General features: G+C 46.6%; 2 protein-coding genes across 3 annotated transcripts in view; both read right to left on the bottom strand.

Annotated features, from left to right (window-relative positions):
• The window catches only part of dpp3 (dipeptidyl-peptidase 3), a 44,924-nt gene extending 29,158 nt beyond the window's left edge, over positions 1–15,766 (bottom strand). For both annotated transcript variants that reach the window (XR_014552649.1, XM_083635392.1), the window contains exons 1-5: positions 15,708–15,766; positions 14,571–14,726; positions 14,236–14,380; positions 12,186–12,275; positions 9,110–9,247 (exon numbers count right to left, since the gene is read on the bottom strand). Coding sequence is in view for 1 of the 2 variants with exons in the window: in XM_083635392.1 (XP_083491518.1) it covers positions 9,110–9,247; positions 12,186–12,275; positions 14,236–14,380; positions 14,571–14,695 (498 nt within the window). In the remaining variant the exon portion in view is untranslated. The remainder of the gene's footprint in view (positions 1–9,109; positions 9,248–12,185; positions 12,276–14,235; positions 14,381–14,570; positions 14,727–15,707) is intronic.
• A 2,318-nt stretch (positions 15,767–18,084) lies between these two features.
• Positions 18,085–22,473, bottom strand: LOC310783594 (uncharacterized protein). The gene is made up of 3 exons (XM_083644485.1): positions 22,006–22,473; positions 20,457–20,710; positions 18,085–19,947 (listed from the first exon to the last, which is right to left on the bottom strand). The coding sequence occupies exons 1-3, from the start codon at positions 22,427–22,429 to the stop codon at positions 18,376–18,378; spliced, it is 2,250 nt and encodes a 749-aa protein (XP_083500611.1). The 5' UTR covers positions 22,430–22,473; the 3' UTR covers positions 18,085–18,375.
• Between the last annotated feature and the right edge of the window lie 260 nt (positions 22,474–22,733).

Below are 22,733 nucleotides of genomic sequence, written 5' to 3'. Positions count from 1 at the left end.
AGGTGGTAATGCCCTGGAGAAAAGAGGAGAGAAGTAGGTGGTAATGCCCTGGAGAAAAGAGGAGAGAAGTAGGTGGTAATGCCCTGGATAAAAGAGGAGAGAAGTAGGTGGTAATGCCCTGGAGAAAAGAGGAGAGAAGTAGGTGGTAATGACCTGGATAAAAGAGGAGAGAAGTAGGTGGTAATGCCTTGGAGAAAAGAGGGGGAAAAGTAGGTGGTAATGCCCTGGAGAAAAGAGGAGAGAAGTAGGTGGTAATGCCCTGGAGAAAAGAGGAGAGAAGTAGGTGGTAATGCCATGGAGAAAAGAGGAGAGAAGTAGGTGGTAATGACCTGGAGAAAAGAGGAGAGAACTAGGTGGTAATGCCCTGGAGAAAAGAGGAGAGAAGTAGGTGGTAATGACCTGGAGAAAAGAGGAGAGAAGTAGGTGGTAATGCCCTGGAGAAAAGAGGAGAGAAGTAGGTGGTAATGACCTGGAGAAAAGAGGAGAGAAGTAGGTGGTAATGACCTGGAGAAAAGAGGAGAGAAGTAGGTGGTAATGACCTGGATAAAAGAGGAGAGAAGTAGGTGGTAATGACCTGGATAAAAGAGGAGAGAAGTAGGAGGTAATGACCTGGAGAAAAGAGGAGAGAAGTAGGAGGTAATGACCTGGAGAAAAGAGGAGAGAAGTAGGTGGTAATGACCTGGAGAAAAGTGGAGAGAAGTAGGTGGTAATGCCCTGGAGAAAAGAGGAGAGAAGTAGGTGGTAATGACCTGGAGAAAAGAGGAGAGAAGTAGGTGGTAATGACCTGGATAAAAGAGGAGAGAAGTAGGTGGTAATGACCTGGATAAAAGAGGAGAGAAGTAGGAGGTAATGACCTGGAGAAAAGAGGAGAGAAGTAGGTGGTAATGACCTGGATAAAAGAGGAGAGAAGTAGGAGGTAATGACCTGGAGAAAAGAGGAGAGAAGTAGGTGGTAATGACCTGGAGAAAAGAGGAGAGAAGTAGGTGGTAATGACCTGGGAAAAGAGGAGAGAAGTAGGTGGTAATGACCTGGAGAAAAGAGGAGAGAAGTAGGTGGTAATGACCTGGAGAAAAGAGGAGAGAAGTAGGTGGTAATGACCTGGATAAAAGAGGAGAGAAGTAGGTGGTAATGACCTGGAGAAAAGAGGAGAGAAGTAGGTGGTAATGACCTGGAGAAAAGAGGAGAGAAGTAGGTGGTAATGACCTGGAGAAAAGAGGAGAGAAGTAGGAGGTAATGACCTGGAGAAAAGAGGAGAGAAGTAGGTGGTAATGACCTGGAGAAAAGTGGAGAGAAGTAGGTGGTAACGCCCTGGAGAAAAGAGGAGAGAAGTAGGTGGTAATTTCCTGGAGAAAAGAGGAGAGAAGTAGGTGGTAATGACCTGGATAAAAGAGGAGAGAAGTAGGTGGTAATGACCTGGAGAAAAGAGGAGAGAAGTAGGTGGTAATGCCCTGGAGAAAAGAGGAGAGAAGTAGGTGGTAATGACCTGGATAAAAGAGGAGAGAAGTAGGAGGTAATGCCCTGGAGAAAAGAGGAGAGAAGTAGGTGGTAATGACCTGGAGAAAAGAGGAGAGAAGTAGGTGGTAATGACCTGGAGAAAAGAGGAGAGAAGTAGGTGGTAATGACCTGGATAAAAGAGGAGAGAAGTAGGAGGTAATGCCCTGGAGAAAAGAGGAGAGAAGTAGGTGGTAATGCCCTGGAGAAAAGAGGAGAGAAGTAGGTGGTAATGACCTGGATAAAAGAGGAGAGAAGTAGGTGGTAATGACCTGGAGAAAAGAGGAGAGAAGTAGGTGGTAATGCCCTGGAGAAAAGAGGAGAGAAGTAGGTGGTAATGACCTGGATAAAAGAGGAGAGAAGTAGGAGGTAATGCCCTGGAGAAAAGAGGAGAGAAGTAGGAGGTAATGACCTGGAGAAAAGAGGAGAGAAGTAGGTGGTAATGCCCTGGATAAAAGAGGAGAGAAGTAGGTGGTAATGACCTGGAGAAAAGAGCAGAGAAGTAGGTGGTAATGCCCTGGAGAAAAGAGGAGAGAAGTAGGTGGTAATGACCTGGAGAAAAGAAGAGAGAAGTAGGTGGTAATGCCTTGGAGAAAAGAGGGGGAAAAGTAGGTGGTAATGCCCTGGAGAAAAGAGGAGAGAAGTAGGTGGTAATGCCCTGGAGAAAAGAGGAGAGAAGTAGGTGGTAATGCCCTGGAGAAAAGAGGAGAGAAGTAGGTGGTAATGCCCTGGAGAAAAGAGGAGAGAAGTAGGTGGTAATGACCTGGATAAAAGAGGAGAGAAGTAGGAGGTAATGACCTGGAGAAAAGAGGAGAGAAGTAGGTGGTAATGCCCTGGAGAAAAGAGGAGAGAAGTAGGTGGTAATGCCCTGGAGAAAAGAGGAGAGAAGTAGGTGGTAATGCCCTGGAGAAAAGAGGAGAGAAGTAGGTGGTAATGCCCTGGAGAAAAGAGGAGAGAAGTAGGTGGTAATGCCCTGGAGAAAAGAGGAGAGAAGTAGGAGGTAATGCCCTGGAGAAAAGAGGAGAGAAGTAGGTGGTAATGCCCTGGAGAAAAGAGGAGAGAAGTAGGTGGTAATGCCCTGGAGAAAAGAGGAGAGAAGTAGGTGGTAATGACCTGGATAAAAGAGGAGAGAAGTAGGTGGTAATGCCCTGGAGAAAAGAGGAGAGAAGTAGGTGGTAATGCCCTGGAGAAAAGAGGAGAGAAGTAGGTGGTAATGACCTGGAGAAAAGAGGAGAGAAGTAGGTGGTAATGCCCTGGAGAAAAGAGGAGAGAAGTAGGTGGTAATGACCTGGATAAAAGAGGAGAGAAGTAGGTGGTAATGACCTGGAGAAAAGAGGAGAGAAGTAGGAGGTAATGCCCTGGAGAAAAGAGGAGAGAAGTAGGTGGTAATGCCCTGGAGAAAAGAGGAGAGAAGTAGGTGGTAATGACCTGGATAAAAGAGGAGAGAAGTAGGTGGTAATGACCTGGAGAAAAGAGGAGAGAAGTAGGTGGTAATGACCTGGATAAAAGAGGAGAGAAGTAGGAGGTAATGCCCTGGAGAAAAGAGGAGAGAAGTAGGTGGTAATGCCTTGGAGAAAAGAGGGGGAAAAGTAGGTGGTAATGCCCTGGAGAAAAGAGGAGAGAAGTAGGTGGTAATGACCTGGATAAAAGAGGAGAGAAGTAGGTGGTAATGACCTGGAGAAAAGAGGAGAGAAGTAGGAGGTAATGACCTGGAGAAAAGAGGAGAGAAGTAGGTGGTAATGACCTGGAGAAAAGAGGAGAGAAGTAGGAGGTAATGCCCTGGAGAAAAGAGGAGAGAAGTAGGAGGTAATGACCTGGATAAAAGAGGAGAGAAGTAGGTGGTAATGACCTGGAGAAAAGAGGAGAGAAGTAGGAGGTAATGACCTGGAGAAAAGAGGAGAGAAGTATGTGGTAATGACCTGGAGAAAAGAGGAGAGAAGTAGGAGGTAATGCCCTGGAGAAAAGAGGAGAGAAGTAGGAGGTAATGCCCTGGAGAAAAGAGGAGAGAAGTAGGAGGTAATGACCTGGAGAAAAGAAGAGAGAAGTAGGTGGTAATGCCTTGGAGAAAAGAGGGGGAAAAGTAGGTGGTAATGCCCTGGAGAAAAGAGGAGAGAAGTAGGTGGTAATGACCTGGAGAAAAGAGGAGAGAAGTAGGAGGTAATGACCTGGATAAAAGAGGAGAGAAGTAGGAGGTAATGCCCTGGAGAAAAGAGGAGAGAAGTAGGTGGTAATGCCCTGGAGAAAAGAGGAGAGAAGTAGGTGGTAATGACCTGGATAAAAGAGGAGAGAAGTAGGTGGTAATGACATGGAGAAAAGAGGAGAGAAGTAGGTGGTAATGACCTGGAGAAAAGAGGAGAGAAGTAGGAGGTAATGACCTGGATAAAAGAGGAGAGAAGTAGGTGGTAATGACCTGGAGAAAAGAGGAGAGAAGTAGGTGGTAATGACCTGGAGAAAAGAGGAGAGAAGTAGGTGGTAATGACCTGGAGAAAAGAGGAGAGAAGTAGGTGGTAATGACCTGGAGAAAAGAGGAGAGAAGTAGGTGGTAATGACCTGGAGAAAAGAGGAGAGAAGTAGGTGGTAATGACCTGGAGAAAAGAGGAGAGAAGTAGGTGGTAATGACCTGGAGAAAAGAGGAGAGAAGTAGGTGGTAATGACCTGGAGAAAAGAGGAGAGAAGTAGGTGGTAATGCCCTGGAGAAAAGAGCAGAGAAGTAGGTGGTAATGCCCTGGAGAAAAGAGGAGAGAAGTAGGTGGTAATGACCTGGAGAAAAGAGGAGAGAAGTAGGTGGTAATGACCTGGAGAAAAGAGGAGAGAAGTAGGTGGTAATGACCTGGAGAAAAGAGGAGAGAAGTAGGTGGTAATGACCTGGAGAAAAGAGGAGAGAAGTAGGTGGTAATGACCTGGAGAAAAGAGGAGAGAAGTAGGTGGTAATGACCTGGAGAAAAGAGGAGAGAAGTAGGTGGTAATGACCTGGAGAAAAGAGGAGAGAAGTAGGTGGTAATGACCTGGAGAAAAGAGGAGAGAAGTAGGTGGTAATGACCTGGAGAAAAGAGGAGAGAAGTAGGTGGTAATGACCTGGAGGAAAGAGGAGAGAAGTAGGTGGTAATGACCTGGAGAAAAGAGGAGAGAAGTAGGAGGTAATGACCTGGAGAAAAGAGGAGAGAAGTAGGTGGTAATGACCTGGAGAAAAGAGGAGAGAAGTAGGTGGTAATGACCTGGAGGAAAGAGGAGAGAAGTAGGTGGTAATGCCCTGGAGAAAAGAGGAGAGAAGTAGGTGGTAATGACCTGGAGAAAAGAGGAGAGAAGTAGGTGGTAATGACCTGGAGAAAAGAGGAGAGAAGTAGGTGGTAATGACCTGGAGAAAAGAGGAGAGAAGTAGGTGGTAATGACCTGGAGAAAAGAGGAGAGAAGTAGGTGGTAATGACCTGGAGAAAAGAGGAGAGAAGTAGGTGGTAATGACCTGGAGAAAAGAGGAGAGTAGTAGGTGGTAATGACCTGGAGAAAAGAGGAGAGAAGTAGGTGGTAATGACCTGGAGAAAAGAGGAGAGAAGTAGGTGGTAATGACCTGGAGAAAAGAGGAGAGAAGTAGGTGGTAATGACCTGGAGAAAAGAGGAGAGAAGTAGGTGGTAATGACCTGGAGAAAAGAGGAGAGAAGTAGGTGGTAATGACCTGGAGAAAAGAGGAGAGAAGTAGGTGGTAATGACCTGGAGAAAAGAGGAGAGAAGTAGGTGGTAATGCCCTGGAGAAAAGAGCAGAGAAGTAGGTGGTAATGCCCTGGAGAAAAGAGGAGAGAAGTAGGTGGTAATGACCTGGAGAAAAGAGGAGAGAAGTAGGTGGTAATGACCTGGAGAAAAGAGGAGAGAAGTAGGAGGTAATGCCCTGGAGAAAAGAGGAGAGAAGTAGGAGGTAATGCCCTGGAGAAAAGAGGAGAGAAGTAGGAGGTAATGACCTGGAGAAAAGAAGAGAGAAGTAGGTGGTAATGCCTTGGAGAAAAGAGGGGGAAAAGTAGGTGGTAATGCCCTGGAGAAAAGAGGAGAGAAGTAGGTGGTAATGACCTGGAGAAAAGAGGAGAGAAGTAGGAGGTAATGACCTGGATAAAAGAGGAGAGAAGTAGGAGGTAATGCCCTGGAGAAAAGAGGAGAGAAGTAGGTGGTAATGCCCTGGAGAAAAGAGGAGAGAAGTAGGTGGTAATGACCTGGATAAAAGAGGAGAGAAGTAGGTGGTAATGACATGGAGAAAAGAGGAGAGAAGTAGGTGGTAATGACCTGGAGAAAAGAGGAGAGAAGTAGGAGGTAATGACCTGGATAAAAGAGGAGAGAAGTAGGTGGTAATGACCTGGAGAAAAGAGGAGAGAAGTAGGTGGTAATGACCTGGAGAAAAGAGGAGAGAAGTAGGTGGTAATGACCTGGAGAAAAGAGGAGAGAAGTAGGTGGTAATGACCTGGAGAAAAGAGGAGAGAAGTAGGTGGTAATGACCTGGAGAAAAGAGGAGAGAAGTAGGTGGTAATGACCTGGAGAAAAGAGGAGAGAAGTAGGTGGTAATGACCTGGAGAAAAGAGGAGAGAAGTAGGTGGTAATGACCTGGAGAAAAGAGGAGAGAAGTAGGTGGTAATGCCCTGGAGAAAAGAGCAGAGAAGTAGGTGGTAATGCCCTGGAGAAAAGAGGAGAGAAGTAGGTGGTAATGACCTGGAGAAAAGAGGAGAGAAGTAGGTGGTAATGACCTGGAGAAAAGAGGAGAGAAGTAGGTGGTAATGACCTGGAGAAAAGAGGAGAGAAGTAGGTGGTAATGACCTGGAGAAAAGAGGAGAGAAGTAGGTGGTAATGACCTGGAGAAAAGAGGAGAGAAGTAGGTGGTAATGACCTGGAGAAAAGAGGAGAGAAGTAGGTGGTAATGACCTGGAGAAAAGAGGAGAGAAGTAGGTGGTAATGACCTGGAGAAAAGAGGAGAGAAGTAGGTGGTAATGACCTGGAGAAAAGAGGAGAGAAGTAGGTGGTAATGACCTGGAGAAAAGAGGAGAGAAGTAGGTGGTAATGACCTGGAGGAAAGAGGAGAGAAGTAGGTGGTAATGACCTGGAGAAAATAGGAGAGAAGTAGGAGGTAATGACCTGGAGAAAAGAGGAGAGAAGTAGGTGGTAATGACCTGGAGAAAAGAGGAGAGAAGTAGGTGGTAATGACCTGGAGGAAAGAGGAGAGAAGTAGGTGGTAATGCCCTGGAGAAAAGAGGAGAGAAGTAGGTGGTAATGACCTGGAGAAAAGAGGAGAGAAGTAGGTGGTAATGACCTGGAGAAAAGAGGAGAGAAGTAGGTGGTAATGACCTGGAGAAAAGAGGAGAGAAGTAGGTGGTAATGACCTGGAGAAAAGAGGAGAGAAGTAGGTGGTAATGACCTGGAGAAAAGAGGAGAGAAGTAGGTGGTAATGACCTGGAGAAAAGAGGAGAGAAGTAGGTGGTAATGACCTGGAGAAAAGAGGAGAGAAGTAGGTGGTAATGACCTGGAGAAAAGAGGAGAGAAGTAGGTGGTAATGACCTGGAGAAAAGAGGAGAGAAGTAGGTGGTAATGACCTGGAGAAAAGAGGAGAGAAGTAGGTGGTAATGACCTGGAGGAAAGAGGAGAGAAGTAGGTGGTAATGACCTGGAGAAAAGAGGAGAGAAGTAGGAGGTAATGACCTGGAGAAAAGAGGAGAGAAGTAGGTGGTAATGACCTGGAGAAAAGAGGAGAGAAGTAGGTGGTAATGACCTGGAGAAAAGAGGGGGAAGAGTAGGTGGTAATGACCTGGAGAAAAGAGGAGAGAAGTAGGTGGTAATGACCTGGAGAAAAGAGGAGAGAAGTAGGTGGTAATGACCTGGAGGAAAGAGGAGAGAAGTAGGTGGTAATGACCTGGAGAAAAGAGGAGAGAAGTAGGTGGTAATGACCTGGAGAAAAGAGGAGAGAAGTAGGTGGTAATGACCTGGAGGAAAGAGGAGAGAAGTAGGTGGTAATGACCTGGAGAAAATAGGAGAGAAGTAGGAGGTAATGACCTGGAGAAAAGAGGAGAGAAGTAGGTGGTAATGACCTGGAGAAAAGAGGAGAGAAGTAGGTGGTAATGACCTGGAGGAAAGAGGAGAGAAGTAGGTGGTAATGCCCTGGAGAAAAGAGGAGAGAAGTAGGTGGTAATGACCTGGAGAAAAGAGGAGAGAAGTAGGTGGTAATGACCTGGAGAAAAGAGGAGAGAAGTAGGTGGTAATGACCTGGAGAAAAGAGGAGAGAAGTAGGTGGTAATGACCTGGAGAAAAGAGGAGAGAAGTAGGTGGTAATGACCTGGAGAAAAGAGGAGAGAAGTAGGTGGTAATGACCTGGAGAAAAGAGGAGAGAAGTAGGTGGTAATGACCTGGAGAAAAGAGGAGAGAAGTAGGTGGTAATGACCTGGAGAAAAGAGGAGAGAAGTAGGTGGTAATGACCTGGAGAAAAGAGGAGAGAAGTAGGTGGTAATGACCTGGAGAAAAGAGGAGAGAAGTAGGTGGTAATGACCTGGAGGAAAGAGGAGAGAAGTAGGTGGTAATGACCTGGAGAAAAGAGGAGAGAAGTAGGAGGTAATGACCTGGAGAAAAGAGGAGAGAAGTAGGTGGTAATGACCTGGAGAAAAGAGGAGAGAAGTAGGTGGTAATGACCTGGAGAAAAGAGGGGGAAGAGTAGGTGGTAATGACCTGGAGAAAAGAGGAGAGAAGTAGGTGGTAATGACCTGGAGAAAAGAGGAGAGAAGTAGGTGGTAATGACCTGGAGGAAAGAGGAGAGAAGTAGGTGGTAATGACCTGGAGAAAAGAGGAGAGAAGTAGGAGGTAATGACCTGGAGAAAAGAGGAGAGAAGTAGGTGGTAATGACCTGGAGAAAAGAGGAGAGAAGTAGGTGGTAATGACCTGGAGAAAAGAGGGGGAAGAGTAGGTGGTAATGACCTGGAGAAAAGAGGAGAGAAGTAGGTGGTAATGACCTGGAGAAAAGAGGAGAGAAGTAGGTGGTAATGACCTGGAGGAAAGAGGAGAGAAGTAGGTGGTAATGACCTGGAGAAAAGAGGAGAGAAGTAGGAGGTAATGACCTGGAGAAAAGAGGAGAGAAGTAGGTGGTAATGACCTGGAGAAAAGAGGAGAGAAGTAGGTGGTAATGACCTGGAGAAAAGAGGGGGAAGAGTAGGTGGTAATGACCTGGAGAAAAGAGGAGAGAAGTAGGTGGTAATGACCTGGAGAAAAGAGGGGGAAGAGTAGGTGGTAATGACCTGGAGAAAAGAGGAGAGAAGTAGTTTATGGCATACTATTACTACTAGTATTGCCAAATGCCAAATGATTCAAAACAATAAGCATTTTGCTTTTAGGAGCATTTTGCCAGCGTACAGCGCTGTTCCATAACGTGTCAACGTGTGTCGTTGCCTGGGAAACGCATAATACATCCCATAATACAACTGTTCACATCGCATCCCATACTTGTATGCTACTTGGGATGCCATTGTGAACATAGATGCGAACAGGTAAGCTAAACGTTTAGCATCGCCAGCGAGGGCCCCCAGATATACTGTATATATAGATAGATATATATACTGTATATAATATTATAATGGCATATTATCCGAGCTGGCTAGAGTTGCTCCCACCTTGTGGCCCAGGCCCAGCTGTTTCTGTCTGTCTTCCAGGGAGTAGAGCAGAGTGGAGCAGCGCTCCCACAGAGCCTCCAGCTCACTGGGTCTCTCCTCAAAAGCCTGGCTGGCCCACAGCAGAGCCTTCAGCTTGTCCTGGGTGGCACAACACACACACAACTTCAACTATCAAGTACTGTATATGTCAACCGCAGCAAAGCAGTGTTGTTAGAGACCTACAAGTAAAGAATATTTTATTATTGAGGGAAAACATTTCAACAGCAACACTTTATCCCCTGACAAAGACAGAAGTGCTGCTTTTCTACTTAGAATGTTTGTTCCTGTGGGCCAGCACACTACGCATTTCAACCTATATTCAAGAATTACAGGCAGTTTATAGTAGAGCGATTTATGATGTGCGCAACGATGTTTATACTTTCCAGTGACGGGCGGTTGCGCTCATCGTTAAGACTTAAATTGGATTGAACTTTGACCCCATTGCTGGCTCAGTTGTCATGACAACATTATGGAACGCAGACTAATAAATGGGACAATTAAAAGGAACTGCAAATTCTTGGGCTGCATGATGGCAAACAGTGGGCTATGTTACTTATAGTTTGCAGACAGATTGAAACAATTTGATTGGAAAAGATTGAATCAAGCATGAACATAGCCTAATAAAACATACACTTCCCATGTGAAAATATCAGCTCCCCATCATGAAAACCTGACATGTGGAGGAGAGAGAGAGAGAGAAAACCTGACATGTGGAGGAGAGAGAGAGAGAGAAAACCTGACATGTGGAGGAGAGAGAGAGAGAAAACCTGACATGTGGAGGAGAGAGAGAGAGAAAACCTGACATGTGGAGAGAGAGAGAGAAAACCTGACATGTGGAGGAGAGAGAGAGAGAAAACCTGACATGTGGAGGAGAGAGAGAGAAAACCTGACATGTGGAGGAGAGAGAGAGAGAAAACCTGACATGTGGAGGAGAGAGAGAAAAAACCTGACATGTGGAGGAGAGAGAGAGAGAAAACCTGACATGTGGAGGAGAGAGAGAGAAAACCTGACATGTGGAGGAGAGAGAGAGAGAAAACCTGACATGTGGAGGAGAGAGAGAGAGAAAACCTGACATGTGGAGGAGAGAGAGAGAGAAAACCTGACATGTGGAGGAGAGAGAGAGAAAACCTGACATGTGGAGGAGAGAGAGAGAGAAAACCTGACATGTGGAGGAGAGAGAGAGAGAAAACCTGACATGTGGAGGAGAGAGAGAGAGAAAACCTGACATGTGGAGGAGAGAGAGAGAGAAAACCTGACATGTGGAGTAGAGAGAGAGAGTAAACCTGACATGTGGAGGAGAGAGAGAGAGAAAACCTGACATGTGGAGGAGAGAGAGAGAGAAAACCTGACATGTGGAGAGAGAGAGAGAGAGAGAGAAAACCTGACATGTGGAGGAGAGAGAGAGAAAACCTGACATGTGGAGGAGAGAGAGAGAGAAAACCTGACATGTGGAGGAGAGAGAGAGAAAACCTGACATGTGGAGGAGAGAGAGAGAAAACCTGACATGTGGAGAGAGAGAGAGAGAGAAAACCTGACATGTGGAGGAGAGAGAGAGAGAAAACCTGACATGTGGAGGAGAGAGAGAGAGAAAACCTGACATGTGGAGGAGAGAGAGAGAGAAAACCTGACATGTGGAGGAGAGAGAGAAAACCTGACATGTGGAGAGAGAGAGAGAGAAAACCTGACATGTGGAGGAGAGAGAGAAAACCTGACATGTGGAGAGAGAGAGAGAGAAAACCTGACATGTGGAGGAGAGAGAGAGAAAACCTGACATGTGGAGGAGAGAGAGAAAACCTGACATGTGGAGGAGAGAGAGAGAAAACCTGACATGTGGAGGAGAGAGAGAAAACCTGACATGTGGAGGAGAGAGAGAAAACCTGACATGTGGAGGAGAGAGAGAGAGAGAGAAAACCTGACATGTGGAGGAGAGAGAGAAAACCTGACATGTGGAGGAGAGAGAGAGAGAGAAAACCTGACATGTGGAGGAGAGAGAAAACCTGACATGTGGAGGAGAGAGAGAGAAAACCTGACATGTGGAGAGAGAGAGAGAGTAAACCTGACATGTGGAGGAGAGAGAGAGAGAAAACCTGACATGTGGAGGAGAGAGAGAAAACCTGACATGTGGAGAGAGAGAGAGAGTAAACCTGACATGTGGAGGAGAGAGAGAGAGAAAACCTGACATGTGGAGGAGAGAGAGAAAACCTGACATGTGGAGGAGAGAGAGAGAGAAAACCTGACATGTGGAGGAGAGAGAGAAAACCTGACATGTGGAGGAGAGAGAAAACCTGACATGTGGAGGAGAGAGAGAAAACCTGACATGTGGAGGAGAGAGAGAGAAAACCTGACATGTGGAGGAGAGAGAGAGAGAGAAAACCTGACATGTGGAGGAGAGAGAAAACCTGACATGTGGAGGAGAGAGAGAAAACCTGACATGTGGAGGAGAGAGAAAACCTGACATGTGGAGGAGAGAGAGAAAACCTGACATGTGGAGGAGAGAGAAAACCTGACATGTGGAGGAGAGAGAGAGAAAACCTGACATGTGGAGGAGAGAGAGAAAACCTGACATGTGGAGGAGAGAGAAAACCTGACATGTGGAGGAGAGAGAGAGAGAGAAAACCTGACATGTGGAGGAGAGAGAAAGAAAGAAAGCAATAGATGGCAGTATATGGTGAACTCCCGTTTCTGCAAAGCAGTTAACACTAACAGCCCATTTAACAACACAAATAGACACGACAATAAACCTGGAACAACCTGGGAATATTTGCATGACTTTGAACTGATGGAAGAAATTGGTCCAGTAAGTAGGCTAACTAGATGATGATGAAAGCAAATGACTGAACCTCTGATGTGTTCTGTAATGGCTGTAGTGTTGATACTTTTTATGAGTGACAGCGTCCAAAATCAAACTCAAGCCATGATGGAATGTTGGGGCCATCATAAACCACTCTACTATAAACTGCCTTTTAGAGACCTAAACCAGGCAATTTATAAAGCAGTAAGATCATCAAATTTCATCTGGAACAACAGGTCTTCTTACCTTGGGCAGATTTGGGATGAACTTGGTGTCTCCGAAAGACTTGTAGTTTCCCATGTTGGCATACAGACCTGCTGCATATACCAAGAAGGCCTATATCTCACACACACACACACACACACACACACACACACACACACACACACACACACACACACACACACACACACAAAATATAGAGAATTACTTTCATCTGGTGTGTCATATCATGAAGATCTCTACACATCTGGATTTGTGTGTGAATGCAAGGGTGTATCGCAGGGGTTCCCAAACTTTTTTGGCTTGTGACCCTATTTTGACGTCACAAAAATCTAGGGACCAGAGACATTTCAATTCCGGTACACCATCGATAATATCATCAGTGACATCGTCATTGATGTCACATTATGCTTCTTTTTGCCTGCAGAATTCTGACTTTAATAAAAAAAATCTGACTTTTTCTCAAAATTCTGACAGTAACTTCGAATTTTGACTTTCATCTCAGAATTCTGACTTTATTCTCAGAATCCTGATTTAAAGTTATAATCTAAAAGATTTTCATCAACAAAAAAAAAAAGAGTCACTCACAATGTTGATTGAGGCTATGTCCATTTGGATGAAGCCTTTGCAGTATATAGTGGCATTATGTGACATTACACTGTTTGGATCTCACCTGCAATTACCACCCACTGCCATAGGTGTCACCTATAGGTGTCACCATAGGTGAGAGTATCACACTCAAAACTAAAAAAATAAAAATAAATCGCAAGTGACCCTAATCATCTTCGGTAATATTAAATTGTGTGTGGTGTAAAAAGAAGAAAGAAAAAAAATCAGGTGACCCTATTTGAATTCCAGGCGACCCCACTTAAAGCCCCAATCAGTAAGATTTTTGACATTTTTTACTGTAATATAAGAGCTTTTTAGTCACAGGACATGGTAGATTGACTTGTAATAGGGAGACTCTCGACTTTATTTATCCCACACCGCACTCCATTGGCCAGCCCTGGGACTAAGCAGGTTGTCTGCCATGTCCCGTGGCAAGAAAAAAGAAAAAAGAAAAGGATGCGCGCATGCGCTGTACAGCGGAAGCGCTGTCTTCATGAAAACAAGGAAGTAACTCGATTCGGATTTGCTACGAAAATGATGTTTCACGGAACTATGGATTATTATTTCATCACGCGGTGAGTACCCGATGTCACAACATGTACATAGAGCTTTCTGGCGCTGTGTTTTTGTTTGAACGGCGATATCGTTATCGATACTATTGCACCCAGAGGGCGCAGTTTCTCCAATAGCAAAACTTGGAAAACTTACTGAATGGGGCTTTAAGCTGTGTTCACACCGAGATATTTATTTTTCGCTCTGTCGCTTGATTCAACCCTTTGGAATCGCTCTGTCGCTCTGTTTAAATCGCTCATCAACAGGCACACGAATTGACGGACATGTGGGGGCTATAACGTTACGCAATGTCATGCTGTTTGTCCACTACGAGCCCCCGTCGTTGTTTACAAGCTAAGCCTATCAGCGTGCTCCCCTTGCGAGCTCTATACCGGTAGTACAGACTTCACTTCATGTCAGCTGTCCGCCTGTCAATGCAGTTTGTTGCCACACAATAAACCAGCGGTTTGTTCCAAGCCAGTGTGATCCTTGACTCGCTCTCACACGGCAGCCAATCAGCGTTGAACAGCGAGCGACTGATGCCAGCGTATTTTCGCTCGAGTTGGGATATTTCATCTCGGGCGACGAGCGTATTTTCTCCCTATCGCTCTGTCTCTGCCGCTCGGACGCGCAGCGATTTTTCTCCCGGGCAAATATACGCTCAACCGCTCGTTTGCATTGACTTTGTATGTAAACTCGACGCCAGCGAAAAACTTTAATAGGTCGGTGTGAACGCAGCTTTAGGGTCACGACCCTAAGTTTGGGAGAGAGAGAGAGGGGGAGAGGGAGAGAGAGAGAGAGAGAGATACTGTATTTAATGTTGATATTTATCTTGATGTTTTGGCAACATTGAACTTTCACGCCAATAAAGCACATTTAAATGTAAAAACAAACAAACAAAGAGTGTATGTACCTGGTACTCCTCAGAGCTGAGTCCAGCGGCCGTGGCGACCTGCTCCAGCTGAGCAGCCGTCTGTTTCCTGAAGATCCTCTGTAGCAGGACGAAAATGTCTGCCGACTCCGGTGACGTCTGCAGCAGCACTGCCAGACCGCCATACCTACCACAGCAAGTGTTTTGTGTCAGTGCAGTGCTGTTACAAAATAGGCCAGAAACTTCTGATCACACAAGGGATTCCATCAAACGTCTCAGAGCAGCACAACAGCACAATTTACAGTCCCACACCAGTCGATTTCTTGACTTCCTCTATGCTGGAGTGAACTGGCTACATGCTGAAGTTAGTACCGTACCAGGCCGCGCGGGACAGGTAGTGGGCATACAGCTGTTCCCTTTGTGAAAGCAAGCGGAAAGCCTCGCCGCAATCAAGCGCTGAGATGCCGATGTCATTTGGGAGGTAGTACTGGGAGTCCACCATCTTTAGTCCTAGGTTTAATGGTGATGAGGAACTGAAAATAGAGGGTGAGGGGGGGGGATGGGAACGGATGGAGAGGTAGGAGACAAGGGAAGGGGGAAGGAGGGATAGAAATAAAAGAAGGATGAGAGAAAGAGAGATGTATGCAGGCTATCTTCAGTGAGTCAGACATCTAGTATGAGCCTGGGACACTGACAGACGCAAGCAGTTCCTCAGTGTATACAACAGCATTCATTTCAGTAACCTGAACATTGACCTGTCACCTATCATAATTGACCTGTCACCTAATCACAATTGAAAATGGCTCTGTTTCAAGAGGAAGTTAGCTAACTAGTTACTCTGTTTCACTTTCTAATAATCACAAGACGTGAGAGATACTTATAATTCGGAAGCAACATGTTTTTATTCCCTTTTTCCCTTTCAAAATCAACCTGGCCGTTATTAGGCTAACGGTATTACTGTAACGTTATACAGGAATCAGTGTGACGTCACAACAACAACAAATCACCGCAAAACACCTGGACCCGCGGCAGTTAACTAGTTATGAGTTGTGCCAAACGTTAATATCTCAAAAACTAAAGTGACATCGCTTATATTTTGACATTATGAGTGAGAGCAGAAGTAGCTCAAGAGTTTGATGTATAATATATGCATGTCGTGTTAAAGTTGTGTAAACTGTGCAGTTGTTTTTTTTATGTACACCGCACAGCTGGGAGGTTAGAGTGAGCACTCAAGGCTCCATAGGGTCCCGTTGCAGTTTCGACCCGGAAACGCGGTTTGTTGACCAAAATGCAAGTACAGGCAACTACGAGTAGGCTAACGTGAAGTTACTGCAACTAGCTAGTGTTAACGTTAGCTCGTAGCAATGCTAAGCCAGATGGAAAGTATTGGGAGAAGTCAAACCTATTTCATAATGACTAGGCACACACATACAGTGACAGAATACTGTGCAGCCAGTTTCTATGAATGATTAGATACTTTTTAATGGCATAAAACGTGAATATCAGCTGGATACCTGATTTTCTGTAACAGCTCCGAACGTCAAATTGCAGTCTCACGCTCTACACACTTCCTGTATTCATTCAGCGCTAGACCCGCCCCTCAACCAATCATATTGCGTATAATATAGTTGATACAAAAAACAACCAATCATGAAGTAGTTGTGCAGAACTTTTTCTTATGCCACAAATCTATTCACGACAAATAAAATAATCTCAGAGTCAAATAACAACCAATAAACTGATATCCATCTTTGAAGAAATGATGTACAATTACCTACTTCTCAAGGGTAGAGGGGCACTTGAGGAGGTGGCCGAGTGGTTAAGGAGATTAATTACCTACTTCTGAAGGGTAGAGTGGCACTTGACGAGGTGGCCGAGTGGTTAAGGCGATGGACTGCTAATCCATTGTGCTCTGCACGCGTGGGTTCGAATCCCATCCTCGTCGAAAACCTTTTCCATGCCCGGAGAGATCTCAACATCACAGTGAGTCGGCAATGTGGTGAAAGTGCTGTGAGCAGACTGCTAGATCACAGTGGGGACAGACTGTTGTAACCAATGGTTGTAACACGCTGTTATGTCTCCTCCCTGATGTCGAGGAAAACTCGCGATAGGATGACAAGAGCAGTTCTCTTGTGGTGCAGCCTAACTGGCTAGCCAAATATTGATAGACTACATCATTGCTATCTCAAGGTTATACAACTGGCAAACAGCACATACATAATGTGTCTAATGTCTACAGGCATGTAGAAAAAAATCACTCCACGAGTGGAAATAGCGACAGCTCTACCACTGAGCCACCGTGTTTGTTAGAGACACCGTTTTGTTAGAGACAAAATGATTCTTGTCAGTAAACACACAATTAGCTTCCCAATCTCCAACTACAATGTTGGCATAGCTCGGCGCTACAGAGGTACCCATAGCTGTGCCAAGAGTTTGAATATAACATTTGTTTTGATGCATGAAGTAATTCTTGGATAGCACCAAGTTCACCATTTCACACAGAAGAGGGTTTAGAGGGGTTTCTGAGTCAGCTTGAGTCTCTTGCATGGCCTTAGTAGTTGATGCCAGGCCGATGTCATGGGGAATGCATGTGACAAGAAGAGTGTTGGGATTTATGGTACAGTCTTATAGACAATTTAACAGATCCTTAGTGTCTCGGAGGTACGATGGGAGTTTTACCACAATTTCTTTAAGAAAGTGATCCACAAATGTATACAGGCATATACAGGCACACTGTATATCTGAGGCTGAAACAGCATGCAGTGGATTAATGTCCATCCGTGGTGCAACGCCGCCCTCTAGTGACCAGTATGATACATGCACAGCGGTTAAGGTGCAACGCCGCGGTCTGGAGTGCTGTTCACGACCACCAGATATAAAGGTCCGCTTTCCTATCGGTAATACAGTGATAAATCAACATAATCTAAACATCATGTTCTTATTGTATTTGGTGAATTAGAGTTCAGGTGGAGAGAGAGAGTGAGTGAAATGTGTGTACACACACACACACACACACACACACACACACACACACACACACACACACACACACACACACACACACACACACACACACACACACACACACACACACTATCAGGTTTGTTTTGATCCCACGTTAGGGAACATTGAATTGAGGGCCACCCGAGGAAAAAACGGAACACAATAATTCCCAAACAAATATTTTCTTTGTCTATTAGAGAAAAGTCATGCCTGCCAGTTGTATGTAGGCTAGAAATGTATGTTGTGTAGGGTACAGGGTTTAACACGTGCCTCTCTCTTAGCATGGGTTCCCTTGTCTTGAAGTCAATGTTTTTTTATGGGATTATTGTCTTTAATGGGGGGGGAGAAAGATATTTAGACCTTTGTGTTCAGCAAGATAATTTTCACAGATGAATGCCACTTTTATGAATTTTTTTTTTACTTCAAAAATCAGAAGGATGATGTCCATTTGTGAAGATGATCTTGCTGAACAAACCTTTATCCTTCCTGTTACGCTATGCCCTTGAGGGCAGGAGATTATAATCATAACATAATTTCTAGTCTTCATAATATTCATAACAAATGATCAGTTATCAGAGTAAGAGTCATGTTACCCCCCGACCCTTCCCTGTCCCGAAATTTAACCCCTTCTCATCTGGTAAGATGAGCAGCCTGCTGACTCATGTTCCCTACAGACACTACACCCCCTGATCATCTATTCTAGTATATCATAAACTTCTGTTAACCACAGCAATAATCCAGCAATAATCCAAAAACTCCACTGGATTGGCCTACAAAATATGTCATCCCTGCTCTCTATAGGCCTAGTTTAGACCTTTTTCAATCATATTGATAGTCATAAAAACACACAGTATTTCATCAGTTTATTGGTTTTATTGAAATCTAACAACATGATCAGAGAGTGAAATATTTACAAGGGTGTGCAACAGAAAGTAGAAACAAAAAACCTGGGAGACTTATAAAATTTTTCCTCAACAAGTACAGAGACAGCCAACTGTAGGCCTACTGTATCTAAATGGAAGTTTTATTGACCAGTCCGGCACCACTAAGGAAACAGACATCTGGATGTTAACACGCGAGAGTATGTGTGTGTGTGTGTGTGTGTGTGTGTGTGTGTGTGTGTGTGTGTGTGTGTGTGTGTGTGTGTGTGTGTGTGTGTGTGTATGTTTATTTTATGGTTCATGCTCGTGGTTTGCCCTCCCTCCTCTCAGGGGGCGTTGCGGGGAGAATCCAGCGATAGCAGTCTGAGAAGCTTCTGCTCTTGTCGACAGCACAGCTGGTGCAGTAGACGATGCCCAGAGCCAGCATCACTACGAGGAACACGCACAGAGGCACCAGCAGCGCCACCAGCAGCCAGCTCTTGTCGTGCTTCCGGTTCCCCGCAGTCGACCCAGTCCCTGTCTCCACTGTGCCGCTAATGTCCGCTGTACCAACCTCCCCACTCTTGTCAGTCCCAGGCGCAGTCGCAGTCCCAGTCCCAGTCGCAGTCCCAGTCGCAGTACCTGACCCAGACCCATTTGCAGCCTCAGCCTTTGTTCCAGCCTTCGCCCCCACTCCACTCTCAACCGTTCTAGTCCCCGTCTTAGCTTCAGCCTCGTTATCTAACTGGTTGCCAGTGCTGTCCTTTTGCGTCGGGGGAGGGACAGTGTGATAGCGTCTGGGCGAGAGGGCGTCCCATTCGTTCAGGTGATCGTCCGACCCGGGAGGAGGCGGAGCTACGTCGGGGGTCAGAGCGCCGGGGGCCTCCGTTAGCCAGTCCGAGTCATAGTCGGGGTCGGCTTCGAAGTCGGGGTCGGGGGTGAAGGAGGCGGACCAGGGCAGGTCGTGGTCGGGATGTGAGTCAAAGTTGTGGTTGTGGACGGAGTCACCGGCGTCAGGGGTGAGAGTGGAGTATTCTTCGTCGTCGGGCGAAGGCTGGCAGGACAGTCCGTCTGGCTGCATGTCGTATCCGTGGTCACAGAAACACTGGTACCCTCCCATGTAGTTGAGGCACTGCTGCTGACAAGGCGAGTCCTCTCGACACTCGTCCACATCCACGCACTCCCCCGTGCTCCCCCGCTCGTACCCGGGGTCGCACAGACAGGCGAAGGACCCCATCGTGTTCTCGCAGCCGCCCTCGCAGGTGCCCTCGTCCAGGCACTCGTCCACATCCACGCACTCGCCCTCGTCGTCGGGCTGGTACCCGGGGTTGCAGGCGCAGTGGAAGGTCCCCGGCGTGTTGACGCACAGCTGCTGGCACGGCTGCTGGCGGCACTCGTCCACGTCGGAGCACCCGCGGCCGTCCGGGCCCACCTGGTAGCCCGGGGGGCAGGTGCAGCGCACGCCCCGAGGCGTCTCCACGCAGTTGTACTCGCAGCCCGCCGCCACGCAGGCCGGGCTGACCTGGGGCCGGTCGGTGGTGCTGGCGGAGTCGGCGGACAGTTCGGGCATGTCGGTCTGGCTCAGCGGGTCGGGCTTACAGCCGTAGCCGTCCTCGTCCAACGTGAAGCCCTCGGAGCAGTAGCAGTAGTAGTGCGTGTCCGTGTTCTGGCAGTGCTGCTCGCACACTTGGAACCCGCCACACCAGTCCTGGTTGTGGAGAGCTGCGTCAGATGAGCAGAGGGGCGTGTCCCTGGACCAGCCCACCGTCTCGTCGTCCCTCTCCATGCACACCACGGTCTGCTCGGCGGGGGCCTTGGGGTCCGAGCTGTCGGTGGGGCATGGCATGGCGGCTACTGATCCGCAGGGCACGTGAGTCAGCAGGCTGCTCACCTAGGGATACCAGATGAGAATGGGTGAAATTCTGGGCAGGGAGTGGGGGGAAGAACATGACTCTAACTCTGATAACCGATCATTACATTTTGTTATGAATATTATGAAGACTAGAAATTAGCGTGCTTCACGTGCTCATTTCTAGAGTGGAGATTTTGGAGATGCGCCATGGGGGTGCACTTTTTTTGGGGTGTGACCAAACTCATGCCGAAATTCGAAATGACTGTGTCACCAAAAGTCAGGTCTCCACAGCATCAAGTGAGTCAGACAGACAGCTCTCATTCTAGCTTATTCATATTTCTATACAGGTTCATTTTTGGGACAAACAGGACAGGCTTCAGGATCCCTGGACAACTGCTGGTAATGTTGGACTGTCTGGTCACCCTATGCTCATCTGGTCACCCTATGCTCACCAGGTGAAAGGGTCTGGTCACCCTATGCTCACCAGGTGAAAGGGTCTGGTCACCCTATGCCCACCAGGTGAAAGGGTCTGGTCACACTATGCTCACCAGGTGAAAGGGCGTGGTGTAGAGTGCCGGGCCGGAGCCCTCGTCCTCCAGAGGCGGGCACATGCCTTTGTAGTTGTACTGGCAAACGTATCCGTCCAGTGCCAGGCCGCAGGAGCCATCCAGCCAGCGGAAGTTGTCGGTACTCTCGCGCGCGCTCTCAGCGGTGTGCACCGTCATGGCCACGCAGCGAGGGGCCGCGCACGTGCCCGGGCTGTCGTCACGCAGCCAGTTGGTGTACTGGCCGTCCTGGTCTCCTGTTAGACAACAAAGACAAGGCCTAACAGTCAATAACAAGAACCACTTCTCTCTTTCTTTTTTTATTTCCATTCACTCTCTGCATTCTTGCTTCTCACATGGAAGTTGCTATATCAAGGCGATATGACACACTTGAGTTGGCATTTGTATTATGAATAAGTTTCCAGACAGTTAACCCTTATCACTCCTGTTTACTTGAAAGTTTCTAGCTGAATTCCAAGCCAGATTCTCTGAGGTACAGGAGTGATAATATGCATCTGTTCTTTATTGGGTTAGATCTGGTAATGACTTAATCAGATCCAGGGGTAGCAGTTGGGTCAAGGGAGGATTGAATTTCCGCTGTCGCGCCTGCTCTATCCCTGCAGAAGAAAGGAGTTAATGTATTATCCATCCCGTCAGTGCAGAGCAAGAAAGAGCCTTGGAGGCTGGATGGAGGACCGCGGTCTGAAGGAGAGGATAGAGGTGGAGAGGGCCACAACTTAAGACCAGTTTAATACCACCATCTGTAATTCTACTATGAAGCTTACATCGCCCTGCTACTGTTTTTTTTGTTTTTTTTCCACCCTGAATGAGGTATCTCACAGCTGTCTTTGAAAACTAAATATGAATTTGTCCTAAAATGTTCATAAACACTGAATGAAACCAGACCTTTGAAATCATATAGATTTGAGATATGATGGGTTATGGAAGTTGGGAGGGAAATCTGACTATTGGTCTATTTGACTGAAAATCTGTATGGTGAAATTAATCCAGAATTGGAGTTTCAATTTACTTTAGTGTAGTTTTGGCTGGAAGAACCAGTTTAGTCTAATACTTAACCCACAAAGTATTTTACCAAATTTAGCTCCAATTAAGCTGTGCCTCAGAGTTTGATAAGGGAAAGTTTTTCTTTCTTTCTTTCTTTCTTTCTTTCTTTCTTTCTTTCTTTCTTTCTTTCTTTCTTTCTTTCTTTCTTTCTTTCTTTCTTTCTTTCTTTCTTTCTTTCTTTCTTTCTTTCTCTCTTGTCTTAGCCTTCTTGGAGTGCTCTGATCTTGAAAAGTTGACTGGCAGAGAAATTTAAATTGCTTATTTTTCTTTTCTTTTTTAAATATTATATCAAATTGTTGTATTACGTACCTTTCTTACACTGTCGTGGTCAGTTTGACTTAACTCAGTTTAGTTTGAAATGATTAAAATACACGATGTAAGAACACATCCAATAAAGTGCATGATTAGGGTATGCTGATAGGGAAAACACTCGCATCCCGACATTAGGATCAGTCAAATGTGAAAAGATCAAAGGTCAAGACTTTGCCTGTGACCCAGATGAATCCTCGGAGCGGCCTGGTGGTGGAGCACTGGCGCGGCGGCCGGTGCAGTCCGATCCAGAGGCGGAGCCTGAGCTTGGCCCCCTGCGGCTCCACGGCCGACAGCAGCTCGTGGACCACGGCGGCGGCCTGCTCCGTGTGCACGGTGGCCAGGGTCCCGCCTCGCTCCCGGCAGCTCCGCCCCGCCTCCCGGAAGGTTCTCCTCTGCAGGAAGACGGCGTAGCATCCCTCTGGGTGGCAGAGCACGTCTCTCTCCATCAGGACTGCTGGCTGCTCGCCCTCTGCCTCCCCTGCTGGCTTCTGACCTCTGCTTCCAGGAGCCAGACAGAGCGCCAACAGCCACAGCGCGCACAGGAGACGCATACTGCTGCTGCTGCTCCGGATTGTCTTTCGCATCCTCCACCAAGACATGAACACTAAACTAGGCCAACATTCAAATGAAGATCTCAAGCTGATCGTCCAAGTAAACAACCTAAGTCAAGCACGTTTTCTGACCCCCTAACCTGACAACTGATCAATGCTACCTGATCCAAATCCACCGGATCTAACTACTTTTCAAAACTGCCAGACTTTTCAAAACCCCTTTGAATAAATAAACTAATACTACTGACCCGAGACAAACTTTAACAAGCTAAGTCAGACCCGGTCCAAAACTAACTTTAGCTTGGATGGCCCAAGTCCTTCGAGCAGTAGTTTCACTCAACCCCCATTCATC

This window comes from Poromitra crassiceps (genome assembly GCF_964638095.1).
Source record: "Poromitra crassiceps genome assembly, chromosome: 1".
NCBI lineage: Eukaryota > Metazoa > Chordata > Actinopteri > Beryciformes > Melamphaidae > Poromitra > Poromitra crassiceps.
This window is presented reverse-complemented; position numbering and strand designations above follow the sequence as displayed.

Excerpts from the sequence above, each read along its gene's own strand:
- LOC310783594 (XM_083644485.1), bottom strand. The coding sequence starts at position 22,429 with ATGTCTTGGTGGAGGATGCGAAAGACAATCCGGAGCAGCAGCAGCAGT. Across the intron at positions 20,711-22,005 it reads AGGATTCATCTGGGTCACAG|GAGACCAGGACGGCCAGTAC; the intron begins GCAAAGTCTTGA and ends GTTGTCTAACAG. Across the intron at positions 19,948-20,456 it reads ACACCACGCCCTTTCACCTG|GTGAGCAGCCTGCTGACTCA; the intron begins GTGAGCATAGTG and ends TGGTATCCCTAG.